At 36.4% G+C, this 13,997-nt stretch overlaps 1 protein-coding gene across 1 annotated transcript in view; it reads right to left on the reverse strand.

Moving 5' to 3' along the window:
- Positions 1-6,308: 6,308 nt before the first annotated feature.
- Positions 6,309-13,997, reverse strand: part of LOC6043231 (transmembrane protein 65) — a 32,057-nt gene continuing 24,368 nt past the window's right edge. The window contains exons 3-5 of the mRNA XM_038256532.1: positions 10,346-10,413; positions 7,330-7,533; positions 6,309-7,262 (exon numbers count right to left, since the gene is read on the reverse strand). Coding sequence (XP_038112460.1) covers positions 7,092-7,262; positions 7,330-7,533; positions 10,346-10,413 — 443 coding nt within the window. The 3' untranslated portion in view covers positions 6,309-7,091. The remainder of the gene's footprint in view (positions 7,263-7,329; positions 7,534-10,345; positions 10,414-13,997) is intronic.

A 13,997-nucleotide genomic window follows, 5' to 3' on the forward strand; every position in this document is an offset into this window, starting at 1 on the left:
AGTTATCACTTAGATACATCAGATTTCAATGTATTTGAAACGTTTCTTTCATTAGATTAAAAAATAATATTTTACTAAAAAATTTATCGTTTTTACAAAAAAAAATTATTACTGATATGATAAATAGTAAATTTTCATGATATCACTATATTTTGTTTGGAAATTTTTTGTTAACAATTATTTATCAGTTTTTAAGTACTTTTAAGTATTTCTTTCCCAATAAAATATGTTGTTGCAGCAATTCGTATTTTTTCCATACTAAAAATCTATATGGTACACTTGCCCCCCCTGAACAAGATTTTTTTAAAGCTCTCAACAAAAATAACCAAAAGTTAAATCATATTGTGGTTTCGGAAATAAATCGAATTTTCGCGGCGACTTATCTGACACTACGCTCCGCAAACTGATCAACTCTAATTTTGAGTGCAACGAGATGTTGTGTTGAACGCGAGGTTAAACGTCACTGAAAAACATTTTGTCGCTCTGGCACCAAACCGAAACGAGCGATTTCCACTCTCGCCGCACTTTTTCTCTCCGCATTTTTTTGTCTAACTAAATAGTATCAGTGCTTGCGTGTTGTTGTCGTAGGTTTTGGATGATGATGTTGGCCATTTATGCAAGTAAAAAAAAGTACATATTTCCTTTCGTTTTTAATTAAATCAGCTAAAATCCATCGACATAAGTTTTCGCCAATCAAAACAAGATGGAGGAATCACAACAAACTTGGCCTACACACTGATCGAGTAATACCGATTTAGGCTAGACAGAAAAAGGCGGAGAGAAAAAGCGCGGTGAGAGTGGAAATCGCTCAGTTCGATTTAGTGCCAGAGCGACAATAGCGTCGTCATCCACGCAGCTTCTTTTTTCCGCTGATTGATTGACTTCTTCTCCCGATAATTGCCTTTTAGCTTTGCCTTTCTTCCCAACAGTAGTAAATCCGTCATTGCCATTGTTCTCAGTGAGAGCAACGACTTGGGATTCAACTACCGTTGGTTGTGCTGGAGGCAAAACAATCGACGCAGGAGGACTGGATTTTTGGTTTTTGTTGTTGCTTCGCTGCTGCTGAGCAGCTCTTCGACACGTGGCGTTTTTCGCCACAGCGGCGACACGTGACAACTTGATGTGTGTGCGTAGCTAATGTGCTGAGTTCGCACACGTTTATATAGGAAGGCACGGGCTTGGACAGCTTCATCTTCAGCACACGCACACCATTCGGCACGCCGGCGAAAAAGTTCCGCCAAACCTCGTCCCTGATTGTGAGTACTTCACCGTACTCACGCATGGCTTCAGCTATTTGGGCGTTTGGTAAGTCTAGCGGCAGATCGTGGATCCGAACGTCGATGGTGTTGTCATCGACGTAGACCGGAATTTTGATGGTCGGGTTTGCTTTGAAGGCGTACTTGCAGTGGTTGTCTGCTGCTATCTTGGTGGCGGCGGCTGGGTCCGCCATCTCGATGAGCACGCAATGGCGGATGTTGTGCAGCTGGATGCTTTTCAGGTCCGAGGCAGCAATTCCTAGACCTTTCTCGACAAACCGCTGCACGACGTCCAGTTTGGGGCGTTCCGGGAGGACGCTGAAGTCGACGACAAGAGTGTTTTTGCGGGCAGCACTCATTTTGCAGAGTCTGCCACAACACGCGAATTGTTTAGCGAAGAAAAGCACAGCAGAAAAACACGTCTAGAGCACACAAGAGATAGTTGCCAAGTGAATAAGATGATTATAAAAAAATCCGACAAATTTTTCACGTTTTTAATGGGTTATAACGAGCATTTCCTTAGCTTGTTACCCTTGCCCCACTTTCCCCTATATAACAAATCTCAATACATTAAAAAAACGCTCCTTGAAGATTATTTCAAAGTTTCGCATTAAGAAAAAAAAAAACAATCAATAATTTTTAGAAGAAAATTTTCTTCATTAACAAACAACTTCTTAGAAATTGATGTTTTCGCACTCAACGAAAAAGATTGAATTTATTTAATTCCTAATAATATTTTCCTTTGTAATTTGAAAGAAATTCTATCGTACTCAATTATATTGTTTATCAAAATTGCTATCCGCGCGAAATCCGCGCCTGAGCAAAATTAGCCAGAAAATCCGCGCCAGATCCGCGCCATACGCGCCATCCGCGCGATCCTCGCCGTCCGTGACAACCCTGCAAGTCCCAAAAATAGTAGGTTCGAATGACAATGCAGCCTTGTATTTAATATTAAGGAATAACCATAAATTAAATTGTTTGCAGGATTCAAGGATTTCTGGAATTCAGAAAAAGATAAAAGAAAACACACACATTTGTTTTTAGATTACGACGCCTCTCTATTGCATTGTTTTATTTCCTCTGGTTTACAAATAATTTCATCTTACAGTTGCGTTTCATTCATCGACATTTTCGATACTTCCTGCCGCCTATTAGTAGTGTTAATACGTTTGAATATCTCTAGTTGTAACTGATGTGTATCTTTGTTGTTGCTGCTGCATCTTTTTAAAATGAACACACGATACATTGCATATTTGCTGTTTTTCTTTTGATTTGGTAACATTCATTTTTGTTTAGATGAAAATTGATGCTTGCTTTTAAATGTTGTTTCCTATTGCTGCTATTTTTGTATGTTTGTAGTTTTCGTCATGGAAGAGCCTCACTAACTTTAAACTTTTTTTATCTCTCAAAATTTGATGTTGTCGAGGGAGTATTTACTACTATTTAATTTGCTACTTTATAGAATCAATATCAATTGCTGCTAGGAATATCTCTGGTGCTGACTAAAAGCGACCGATTTGTTTTCTTCGACATTCGTTTCACGCACAGAAGTGTGGTAAGAAAACACATTCAGAGACGATTCATGCTAGATAGTGCTTGAAAAGGGTTCTATTTTCTCTTGGAAGGAGCGTTTTACTAATTGTTTTACTTTTGCTGGTTTTCCAACTCATTCGTATTTCGTTATCTCTTCCTCTCCTTGCTCAAACAGGTGGAAAGCATTTCAGTGTTGTTTCGTTTAAACTTGTTAAGGCAGGGCATTATAAGAACGGGATGCGAGAGATAGGTTTTCCATTATTTTTTTTTAGAATTTATTGTGCAAGGTTTCGTGTGTTGTTGGGTGGTGGGTTTTAGCTTCGTGGTTCGGAAACGCTTCGTTTCGTGTCTTTTTTGTTTTGTTTCGTTCGAGCTCTGGAATCCACGAGGATCGTTAGTTTTTATTAAAGTTTATTCGAGCATGCCGAAATAAGGAAGTGTGAGAGGCACTGGAAGAGTTTGGGGGTGCGGGGAAGCATTTGCAGATTCGCTAAAAGTAGCTTATCGGACCTGTTGCAAATTGTTGTTCATAACCGTTGTATTTTTTTCTGCGTATTCACAGTCGTGGGTTTATGATTTTTTGTGTCTTTTTTGTTGTTCGCATTTGTGCTGGAATTTGGGGTCGATTTGCGAGCGCTTACATCTACTAAATAGTGTTTTATCTACGGTGTTATGGACGAGACTTGAAATTCGTTTTATGTCTATCGAATGCTGGTTTAATTAACAACTGAGTGATTTCTTGTCAAATAGATACTCGAAATCTCAAAAATTGTCTGATCAACAACTTTGTAGAACATTGTTACACTCTAAAAAATACCTTGAAAAGTTAGAAAAAAAACACGAAATTTTAAAATGAATAATTTTGTTCTAAATAAAAAAAAATGACCATTCTGGGTCAATGCAGATTTTGGCCGATTTTAGCGTGACGTACTTTATGGATGAAGCCTAACGGATTCGATACATTTATTAAGGCACTAAGCGTCTCCAGCAAAATGTAATGAAAACTGATTTCAATGGAGAAGCATGGTACTTTAAGTTCGATGAATAGACCGAAATTCGTTTTTTTCCAAAAAATCATGTATCACATTCCTGTTAACGAATGTTGACAATTTTTATGGTATTATTTGTATAACATTCTGTAAAATCATAGAAACATATTTTGAGCAAGCTCTTTGGTCCCGAGACGCCCGAGACCAATGATTGAAAAGGGATCTGTCACTGAATGGGACTGCTCGATACTCGAAAGAACTGTCTGTCAGCGATCATTTCCAAAAACGAAATTTGACCGCTGACACACAGCGCCACGATCGTCATTGCTTGGAGACGGTCGGTGAAAGGTAAACAAAGACGAAACGAACGAAAAATGAGCACCACTCTCTCGTTTCTCGTCTCTCTCTTCCTTGTGTTTGCTGTGTGGTGACAGAAATCATTTGAATGCGATCATGGGAGAGATGATAGGAATCTCGGTGGAATGTCAAACGACCGTCCTTTAAGCGAATGTATTTCTAGGGGGAGGTCAATGACTGTCTTTGAGTAGCACTCAGTCGTTAGTGTGTGAAACGAACGAAAGCAGAATGTCAAAGTCAGGTTGTCGTGGTGAAGACGATTGGAGTGTGCTGTCACCTTTAACAAACAAAGTCCTAGTATTTTTATTTGAGGCCCGACTAAACATCTTTCTTTTGAAACGAGGCGAGCTAAAACCGGGAAAACCGGAAAACCCGAGATTTTTATCCACCGGAAAAAACTCAGCAATTTGACTGACAAACCGGGAAGGTATTTTAAGTTTAGTTAAAATTAGACAAAAGCCTAAGCCTAAGCAAAAAAAAATTCACATAAATTGGTAATTCTTGAAAGAATCGTTCTTCTTGAATTTACAAAACCTTTTTTCAAAGAAAATTTACGAGCATTTACATAAATGTTGATAACAATGTATTTTTGCAAATCTTTTCTACAAAATCAATAAATTGTAAATGACATTTCTTGCTTTCTAAATAGTAGTTTATGCAACAAGTTGCAAAAAGAGGATTTTTTCAGCACGAGTCGTACATTTATCCAACGAGGTTCACCGAGTTGGATAAATACGAAGAGTGCTGAAAAAATCAAGTTTTGCAACGAGTTCCATACAACAAATTCCAAAAAAACACACACTGAGTGAAATTTTATGTCAAATTTTCATGTATTTTGTCAATAAATCGTTTGAATCAAAAAAATGTTGAAAAGTGTTACTTTTCGAAACAAGTGCTGAAAATTTAAACTTTTCAGCACCCATTTGAGTGCTGAAAAGTAGAACTTTTCAGCAGAGTTCGGAAACTCACTCACGGATTACTCAACCATGAGGAAAAACTAAGTTACCTGCGAGTAAATTACTCATCACTCTCGGTGAGTGTGAGGGCCTTCCTCATTTACTCACAAAGAGGGCTTTGAGCGCTCATGAGGGCTATTTTAGAAAACAAATTCCGAGATGTCAAACTCTACATCGGTAATATTCTTGCTCACTCAATAGCGAAAAAGTAGTCCTGATGGTAGAGGCGCAGTGCTATCAATTAGAAGTTTTATTTTATCACAGTGGTTCAAATCCTGATTTCAGCGAGTTTAATTTTGTTTAAAAAAAAAAATTTAAAAAAAAAATTTTGCAATTCCGTCGTGAAACTACTTACTTTTTCTGTCATTCTTGAACGACGAAATAGCCTACTTTTCTGTACCAAAAATAAAAGAATCGAATAGCAACACTTTTCAAAATAAATGCTGAAAAGTTCTACTTTTCAGCACTCAAATGAGTGCTGAAAAGTTTAAATTTTCAGCACTTGTTTGATGATAAAAATCCCTAACATTAGGGAAATTCGAGGTTTGAATTGGAAATAGATTAAAACGGCTTCGTTTACAACTTACTTACTTTGTACTCAAGATGTTTGAAAGGAATTCAAACCTTGAACCAAATGTATGCGTTCAAAAAGTTTGTTGATACTAACGTTAGCCTAAAAAACATTGTAATTTGATTTAAAAACATTCTGGAAAATTCCTTCTGGTCTCGAGAGAAACCCGGGAAATTGAAAATCGAAATCTGGTGGCCACCCTGGGTTATTTTCCACCATAAACAGATCTTTGCTGCATTTCTTTGGGACAGAATATTTTCAGAAAGTTTTGAAAAAATGCAGATTTTAAAACTCCACGTGAGTAGTTTTAATTTATTTTATAATTATTACCGACAAATTTGATATAGGTACAAACAATGTTTTTTTTTTGATAATTTGCGGCTCCAAAATGGCACCAATTTATCAAAAAGTCAAATAATTACAAATATTTGGAGATATTTTTCAAATGGAGAGATTTTACAACCTTCACAAGTTTTTGTTTTGCAAAAAAAAGAAGTGCTTTGAACAAAACAAAAAAAATGAAGAATACACTAAAAACATCGTTTTTCGATTTTATGGTCTTCTCAAAAATTTAAATTAAGAAAAATATCTAATTCTATGTGAGCAATTTTCTACTTTTTTCCCAAATCGTCAAGATGAGGATGAAATTTAAAATTTTCGTTTTATTTCAGCACTTACATATCCGGGATCGTATTTCGTTTTGAAAGATTTATTTGACCTAAAATCACTCAATTCTTGCTCTTTGTACCTCTAACTCTAATTCGTTTTTATATATTAGTAGTGTTTACCGTTTGCCAATTCTAGTGGACCCAATTGTGTTCTAATAAGTAATTACTCCAGAATGAGAATATAATAAGTACAATTTTGTTCCTGTTCCTAGTGTCTACACATAATGAAGCAAAATGAGCCACGATTGCTGTGCTAAATGCAACATAAGTTTAGCTCTATACTTGAGGCGGCACAAACTGTTTGGCTCTAGCCAAATTTGTCTGTCTGTAATTGGAGGTGTGGAGACGCACGGTTGTTCTGCACCAAAGTTTGCTTCTGGGCGACGAGAGTTAGGTACCTTAAAAGTTAAGTTAGCGTTCATTCTCCTAACTTTTTGAAAGACTAGTGTGTGTGTGTGTTGAAAAAGTCTATATTAACAAGAAACGCATCGTTTAACAAAGTTATTCTCTAGAGTTGGTTAAGGGGTGAAAATGTGAGTTAGGTTCTGTTATAATGTTGAGCGCGGTGAGACCACAAACGTATTATTTACACAGTTTCGATTACTGTACAGAATAAATAGAAAGTCATAACAGCTTTGTATAAAGTAATCGTTGAATAACACAAACAGAGTGCGCGGCACTTCGAGCCGCCTGAGCCGTATAAAGTACGCGCGAACAATATCTTATAACTGACTGAACCCGTGGCGAAGGTATCATCGTCTTTACTTGCTGCTGCCTTCCAGGACCACCAGCTCTGGCGTGGTCTGGCTGTTGGCATCCTCGCCATTGTCCTTTTTATCGCCCTTCTTCTTGTCCCCCTTGTCCTCGTCCTTCATGAACAGCAACGGGCACATCCCCAGCAGGCATCCGATTGTGATGCCCCACACGCGACCCTGTCGACAGAAGACACGTAATTAGGAGGGGCACAATCAACACGGTCACAGTCCTCTTGAAACTCACCAGGTTGGCCGCTCGTCGGCTCGCCTTCATCTCGAGCTGGATCGGGGTCAGCTTCGGGGGCCGTACGCCGCTCATCTCGGCCAGCTTCTCCACGTAGAAGGCGGACCCGATGCCGATGACGTCGCTGATAGTGTTGCCCAGGGCGGCCGCCGCCATCGTCGAGATGCACATAAACAGGCCGAGCGTGTGCTCGATGTAGTCGCCCTGTGGAAACGCAGAGCAGTGGGTTCCGATTAGAGGTTTGGGGTGCTTTTCGGTATGCTTTTGTCGATGAGAAGCCGAGTAAACGCATTAGTTTTGATTTGGAATTTGAACTCCCTTATTACATTTCAAAGTTAATTTCTCACACCAAATCGGTGAAGGTTTAGAGATTGCTGTAGATCCTAAAGTATTTGTGCTAGAAGTTAAAGTTTGTTTTAAACAGTATCAAGAGGTTTGCATTTTCAACACTCTACCAGTTTGGAAATTTGTGATGGTAGATCGTACCAAAAATGGTCCAGGTTATTTTTTCAACAAAAAAAATGGCATTTCACAAATTCTAAAAAACAGTTATTATCCTCATCCATCTCTGAAAACAATACATTCAAATAATTGAGAAAATACTCCAAATTATTATTTACCGTCATCTGGGGCGAAACGGGACTACAGTCTGAATATGTATAGCACGTTTTAGAGCAATTAAAAACATCAAATTTAGAAATCGAAGCACTATTTTTGTTGATATGTGCCTGTTCTATCCGAAAACAATCAAAAACATCCAACAATTAAGAGGTACCAAGGCTAAAACAGCTGTCCCAATTCGCCCCAGATTACGGTTACGTTGTTGATTCTAGCTTTGATCGCTGAAATAGAGTTTTTTTTTTAAAAAAAGCCAACTAAGATTTTGCCAAGCATATTGCTAAGTTCTGTCTAATTAGTCCTAATTGTTTTATCGACAATGTCTCGGAAATAAAAAAAAATCTTGTAAATTTTCTCATTTTTCTGAAAAAATAGAGTTTAAAAATGACGACAAACATTTCAAAATATGAAAAATCTCCTTTTTGCATCTTATTGCATAAACTACTGTTTCGAAACTCCTTGAAAATTACTATATTATACTATAACTTTTTAATTTCGTCAGTTGTGTGCTATCTTGTGTCATTTAGTACTTTTCGAGAAAATCGATTTTTGAAGTTTGTTGGTAAATAATTTCAAAACTATGAATGATAGAACCAAACTTTTTGAAGAAATCGGTTCGTATACTATCGTTTAACAAACGCTCCAAGTTTCAACTAATTTGGTTGCACCAGTTAAAAGATACAGTTAATAATGTAAACAAAAATCTGAAAAGCACGTGTCACAAGTGTGTTTCGAAAGTAAAATTGTACTACGTGTCACAAGTGTGCACAGAATTCCCATACAAATTAAAATAAGCTCAAATCAATGGTTTAATCGACTTAATCAGTATATTTTTATAAACAAAAGGTTGCATTGCCTTTAGAAAAAATGTGTGTAAATTTGTGAAAAACAAGAAAAAAATCCACATTTTCCAACAACATGTATGACGTGTCACAAGTTTGCACAATCATTTTGATGATAAATTGGCCTATGTCACAAGTGTGTATTGCGATATCCGGGAAACGGAAGCGAGTTTCCAAAATCGGGTTAAAGCATCATGTAGTGTTTGTTCAGTATAGCAAAACATCATCATTAACTCATTTTCGACCAAAATGGTCTATGTCACAAGATAGCACACAGCTGACGATTTGGTAATATTACATCTGGGAAGGGGTACATCTTTTATGTCAGAAAAAAAGGTGTAATTTTACCACTTTTCTGGTGTAATGTCACTTTTTGAGGTAAAATTACATCATAAAAGAGGTAATATTCAATCATCCAAAATTATAGCTTACGAATTTACACATTTTTTAACTGTGTAAATAAACGCGCTCGTCATGCTACTTGCATTAATTTATACACAGAATTTATACAGAATCCTGTTAACCCTGTACTCCCCAATTTTTTTTCGAAAACTTGTATTTTTTTCCGTGTTCATGAGATTTTTTTTGGTAGTATTTGGCCTATTGTACCACCTCCTTTCATTACATTTTGCTTATATAATCTTTAGGAAGCCCGGATTTGGTCCAACCTAGTGGAGATTTTCTCTTATCTTCTCAAAAAAGTTGTGCATCGACAATTCCCGTCTACCAAATTACCCTTATTTGTCTCTAGTTGAGATTGAAGCGGCCGGCTATAGAGGGCTGTCATGGTGTTGAAAATCGGGTTGAAACATTTCTCAAAAAAGAATTCATCAAAATAATGATCTGAATATTAAAAACATTGCGGTTTTTGGGAAAAGGATGTGCAATTTTATCAGAAAATCTCCCAAATTTCCAATAAAACCTTTATAACTTTTTTTCCCTGTTTTCAATCATTTTGCGTGGTTCAGGAAAAATGTTCCTTGCATCATTTCCCATAAGAAATGATATGATCTAAACCATAAATCATGTCCATCTAGACTTATAACAATACGAAATTGAAATAGACAAAATTTCGCCCCATAGGAAAAAAGTTCAAAAATTTCAAATGAGGATAACTTAAATTTTTTTCCGAGCAAAGATTTTCGTTCGCCCCGCAAATGAACGGGGATGTTCCACACTTTTATATGTATATGACAGTTTTCTTGCTATATTTCTTAAAAAAATACTACCCCCCTAAAAAAAAGACCCCGTGGAAAGTATTATAAATCTTATAAAGTCAATTAAAAAAATCAAACAATTTACCGCCAGCCTTCGTAACTTTAAAAATTGTCTAACCAATCGACACCTTAGGGACCATCCATAAACCACCCACGTCCACGTGGTTTATGGATGGTCCCTTAATAAAAATCCCAAATTTATACAGCTCCGAAATGCGTGTATCCCAATCAGTTGCAATTCTCTTGATAATTTAATTATTGTTCGCTTTGTGTGTGAATCCCATTAAATACGATTTCATAGTTTGAGGATATTCCCGCCTCTAATCCTTCCCCACTTACCGCAATAATCATGGTGAAGTTATCCAGGAAGCCGAATCCGATGAATGGAAGTGCATTTACGAGTCCCACTGTGAAGAAAAAAAGAAAAGAAAGGCAAATAGTAAATGAGAAAGGGGTGGAAAATGTGCGGTAAATATAATTTATCTACGTGTTGTGTACGTTTCCCCAGGGGGGTGGAGAGCCTTGTTTCATGCAGCAGTCTCGGCAGGTTTTTAAATAAAATAAATCATAACTCAACAGCACACGGAAGGACCCTCCGTGGTGCGGCTCTTCTCGGCTTCAATTAAAAATGGAAATTGAATCTGGCATTTAATTATCAAAGTTGTGGCGGCGGTGATGATGCGTTACAAAAAAGGATAATTTTTTATTCAGTTAAGCTAGTTTAGCGTGGACCGCCTGTAAGTGAACCTTTTTTCGTGAACGATTTACTTTGCTTATAACTTATGAATTATGAGACACTCTAGAAATGCAATTTAATTGACCACTAGGAAATCCGTACGAAAGACTCAACATGGGAAAAATAATCAAATCACACATTAAACCTCTTTCGCTGCGAGAAGCCAAATTTAATTTCGTCTGTAAAATGAAACGCTACAGCGCGCTGTGCAAATATTTCATCTAGAAATCCTTAATTATACAGAAACGCTCTTTCTGATATCATTCAGCAAAAGATTGCTCATACAAAAAAAAACTCTTCAAATGAAAAAGTTCAACTCAATAAAACAAGATAAATCATCTTTAGATAGTCGAGGAAACAAATTGGTAAACGGCCGAAAGTTAACGGTTCAACTCTCAACAAGCCGTATAATAGACCTTACCCTTTTTTTCGTAAATAATACCCCGACTGAGGCATTGCCGGGACCGGCCGATGTTGTCTAATAAAGTTAGCTTGATGGACGTCCGGGTGGTGAAAAAAAGAGCTCAGATCCTGGGATATATTCTGGTGGATGCGTTGATACATATATGGGTGATTCCACGGCAACTGAGTACACTTTTAGGACTCGGAGTTCATCAACATTGAAGGTCTTTTAAATTTTGATATTACGGGCTTTTATTGGTAGTTTTCGGTGAAATTAAACTCACAAATTAGAAGAAAGTAATGAAACTGATAGGTGGATAGATGACTAGTGTCTTAGAAGAAGATGGAAAAGGACGGAAACTAAGTCAGCGAAAGGGCCATATGAGAAAGCGTACGTGTGTGATCAAGTCTTTTAACCCTTCTAATTTGGCTGGGTACAAGTACTGAGTCGCAACCTCAGTAAGTGTACACAGACAAATCATCCCTGTGTGTCATCCAAATGACTCCAGGACGGTCAAATGGTTCCCAAGTTATCAGAAGTTTTTTCAGGTATGTGATTTTTAATGTAATAGTAGGTGCTTGTTATTTGTGTAGCTTTGTTGATCCAAACTTTTATTGCTGATTTTTAAATTATTCCTTAAATCGACTTTTGTTTTTTTTTTCATTTGGATGAACTTTGACCTAAATTCCCTATGTCAAAAAAGCGATATTGCATCATTCAGCATAATTCGTTTTTCCATACAATTCTCCATACAATTTTGCGGGCTGGCAATTCTCTGATCGATTTGTTGTCTTTGACAAAGTTGTAAAAATCAAGCATATCATTAGAAAAGGTCTATCAATAGATAGTAAATAATATATTTTCTCCATTAATTGTTTTGCATTGTTTTGTAACCATAGCATTGTTTTGTAACATTGGAAATCGAAGTTTTCGAGACATCATCAGTTAAAAATTACAGGATTCAATTTCAATTTTCAAAGTTCTAAAAAGACATTTTTTAAGAAATTTTCTCAGTTAAAAATATGTTTTTTTTTTCAGGAGTGGCTTTGTTTCAGAAAGTATTTAGGAAAAAAAACGGAAAATGTTAAAATTTTCGAAAACTATTACCTGAAAGTTACTATAACTCCAATACGGTGAAGTTTATAAAAAAAATGGTAAAATACTTTTCGATTGCAAATTTAGTTTAGCCTTTAAACAATATTTTAGAATATTTTTCACATCTTTTTCATTACTTTAAGAAAACTATTTTGTTAAAAAATTCTTACTCTGGAGTCAGATTTTGCGCCATAACGCAAAAGATTTATTTTTTAGTCCCCTAAAACATATACAAAAGAACGAGCATATTTTTTTTCGTGTACCCATTTTCCCCCCAAAAAGGGCTAGTAATAACCGACAACTTTGCCGAAGACACCGAATCGATCATAATTTTCAAGATGCAGAATTTAATACATTTACGTACCCATTTTGTATAACCAGCCACCAAAACTGTATGTTGTATGGGTCTCAATTTGGTTTGTATGAAAAATGGACAAAGTTTCAACCAAATAAAAAAAAATCGCGGCTCAATTTGCAAAAATCTAGAGAACTACTCTGTTGATAAATCATTCTGCCTTTGTTCGCATAAATGTCTCATTTTATTATCACTTTTGAGTTGATAATGTAGTTTTGTTTAACATTGTGTGCTTTTTCAGAAAAAACCTAAAATATCCAGTACTTTGTTCTAGAAACCCGGAGGAAATGTGTAGGCCTTATGTGTACACCCAAAATTCAGAGTCGAGATAATCGTTCTCTCAAAATTTATTGAGGGCTCAGTGCAAAAATCGATAGAATAATGGTACCAACTCACACCATCATAACAAATGAGTTCATTCGTTAGTTGAATCAATAAATCTCCAACAAGTGTCATACATCGACTTCTGACTTCTCCTTGGTCACCAAGCTGTGGTGGCCGAGGCAGCTAAGTCATTGGATTGATTTGTCAAAGGTTTCTGGTTCGATTCCCGTTGTCGACACTTTTGGTTTTTTGTTTGACGGATGAACTTTTTTTCCAAATGAACCTCGAGAGAATAGTTCTATCGCCCATCTCGAGCTGTGTTCTCTGCGTCCGTGAATGGTACCACTATTCTCTCGACTCGAGACCATCATTCTCTCGGACTAGCGCTGCCAGTTTTGGGTGTAGGAAAAACAATTCTTGCGTTTTTTCAGTTTCTTGTTTAAACATATGGGTCATTTATGCAAACATGGGTAGTTTAAGTGTCACTTATTTAGCTCTTCTTTTCTGTCAACGATTTTTTAATAAAAAAAAACCGTTGAAATAAAGTGAGCAAATAAGAGTTGAAATTTCTCATCCTTATTTCATTCCAGATAAAAAATAATAATAGTAATGCAGAAAGTATACGAATTTGACCATATTCAAATGTTAGACAAAGTTCAAAAAAGTAAATTAAAATAGCGATAGCGACAATTTTTTGAAATTGAAAATCATACAGATTTCAATAAACTGTTGATTGAAAAGGAGAGTTAATTGATTTATTTTCATCCTTTGCTGATCGTCAGTCAAACAATGTTTGTAAAAAAATATTATAAACAACAGTGACCTACAAAAATTGACAACAATGACTGCGCAGGCTTAACTCGAGTGGAAGCATAAAGTTTGGGGTCCCCAAAATCACGTGCACTTTGAATTTTTCAAAATAATTTAGTCTGAGCCGAATGGTTTTTTTTTTTTTCAAAGTTTGTATGGAGAATTAGGGCGGTTAGTCGCTGTTGCTTGAATTAAAAATTGCATGCAATATGTGGGAGTAGCGAACAGCACTAATTCTCCATACAAACTTTAGAGAAAAACCATTCAA

Source organism: Culex quinquefasciatus, chromosome 2 (assembly GCF_015732765.1).
Source record: "Culex quinquefasciatus strain JHB chromosome 2, VPISU_Cqui_1.0_pri_paternal, whole genome shotgun sequence".
NCBI lineage: Eukaryota > Metazoa > Arthropoda > Insecta > Diptera > Culicidae > Culex > Culex quinquefasciatus.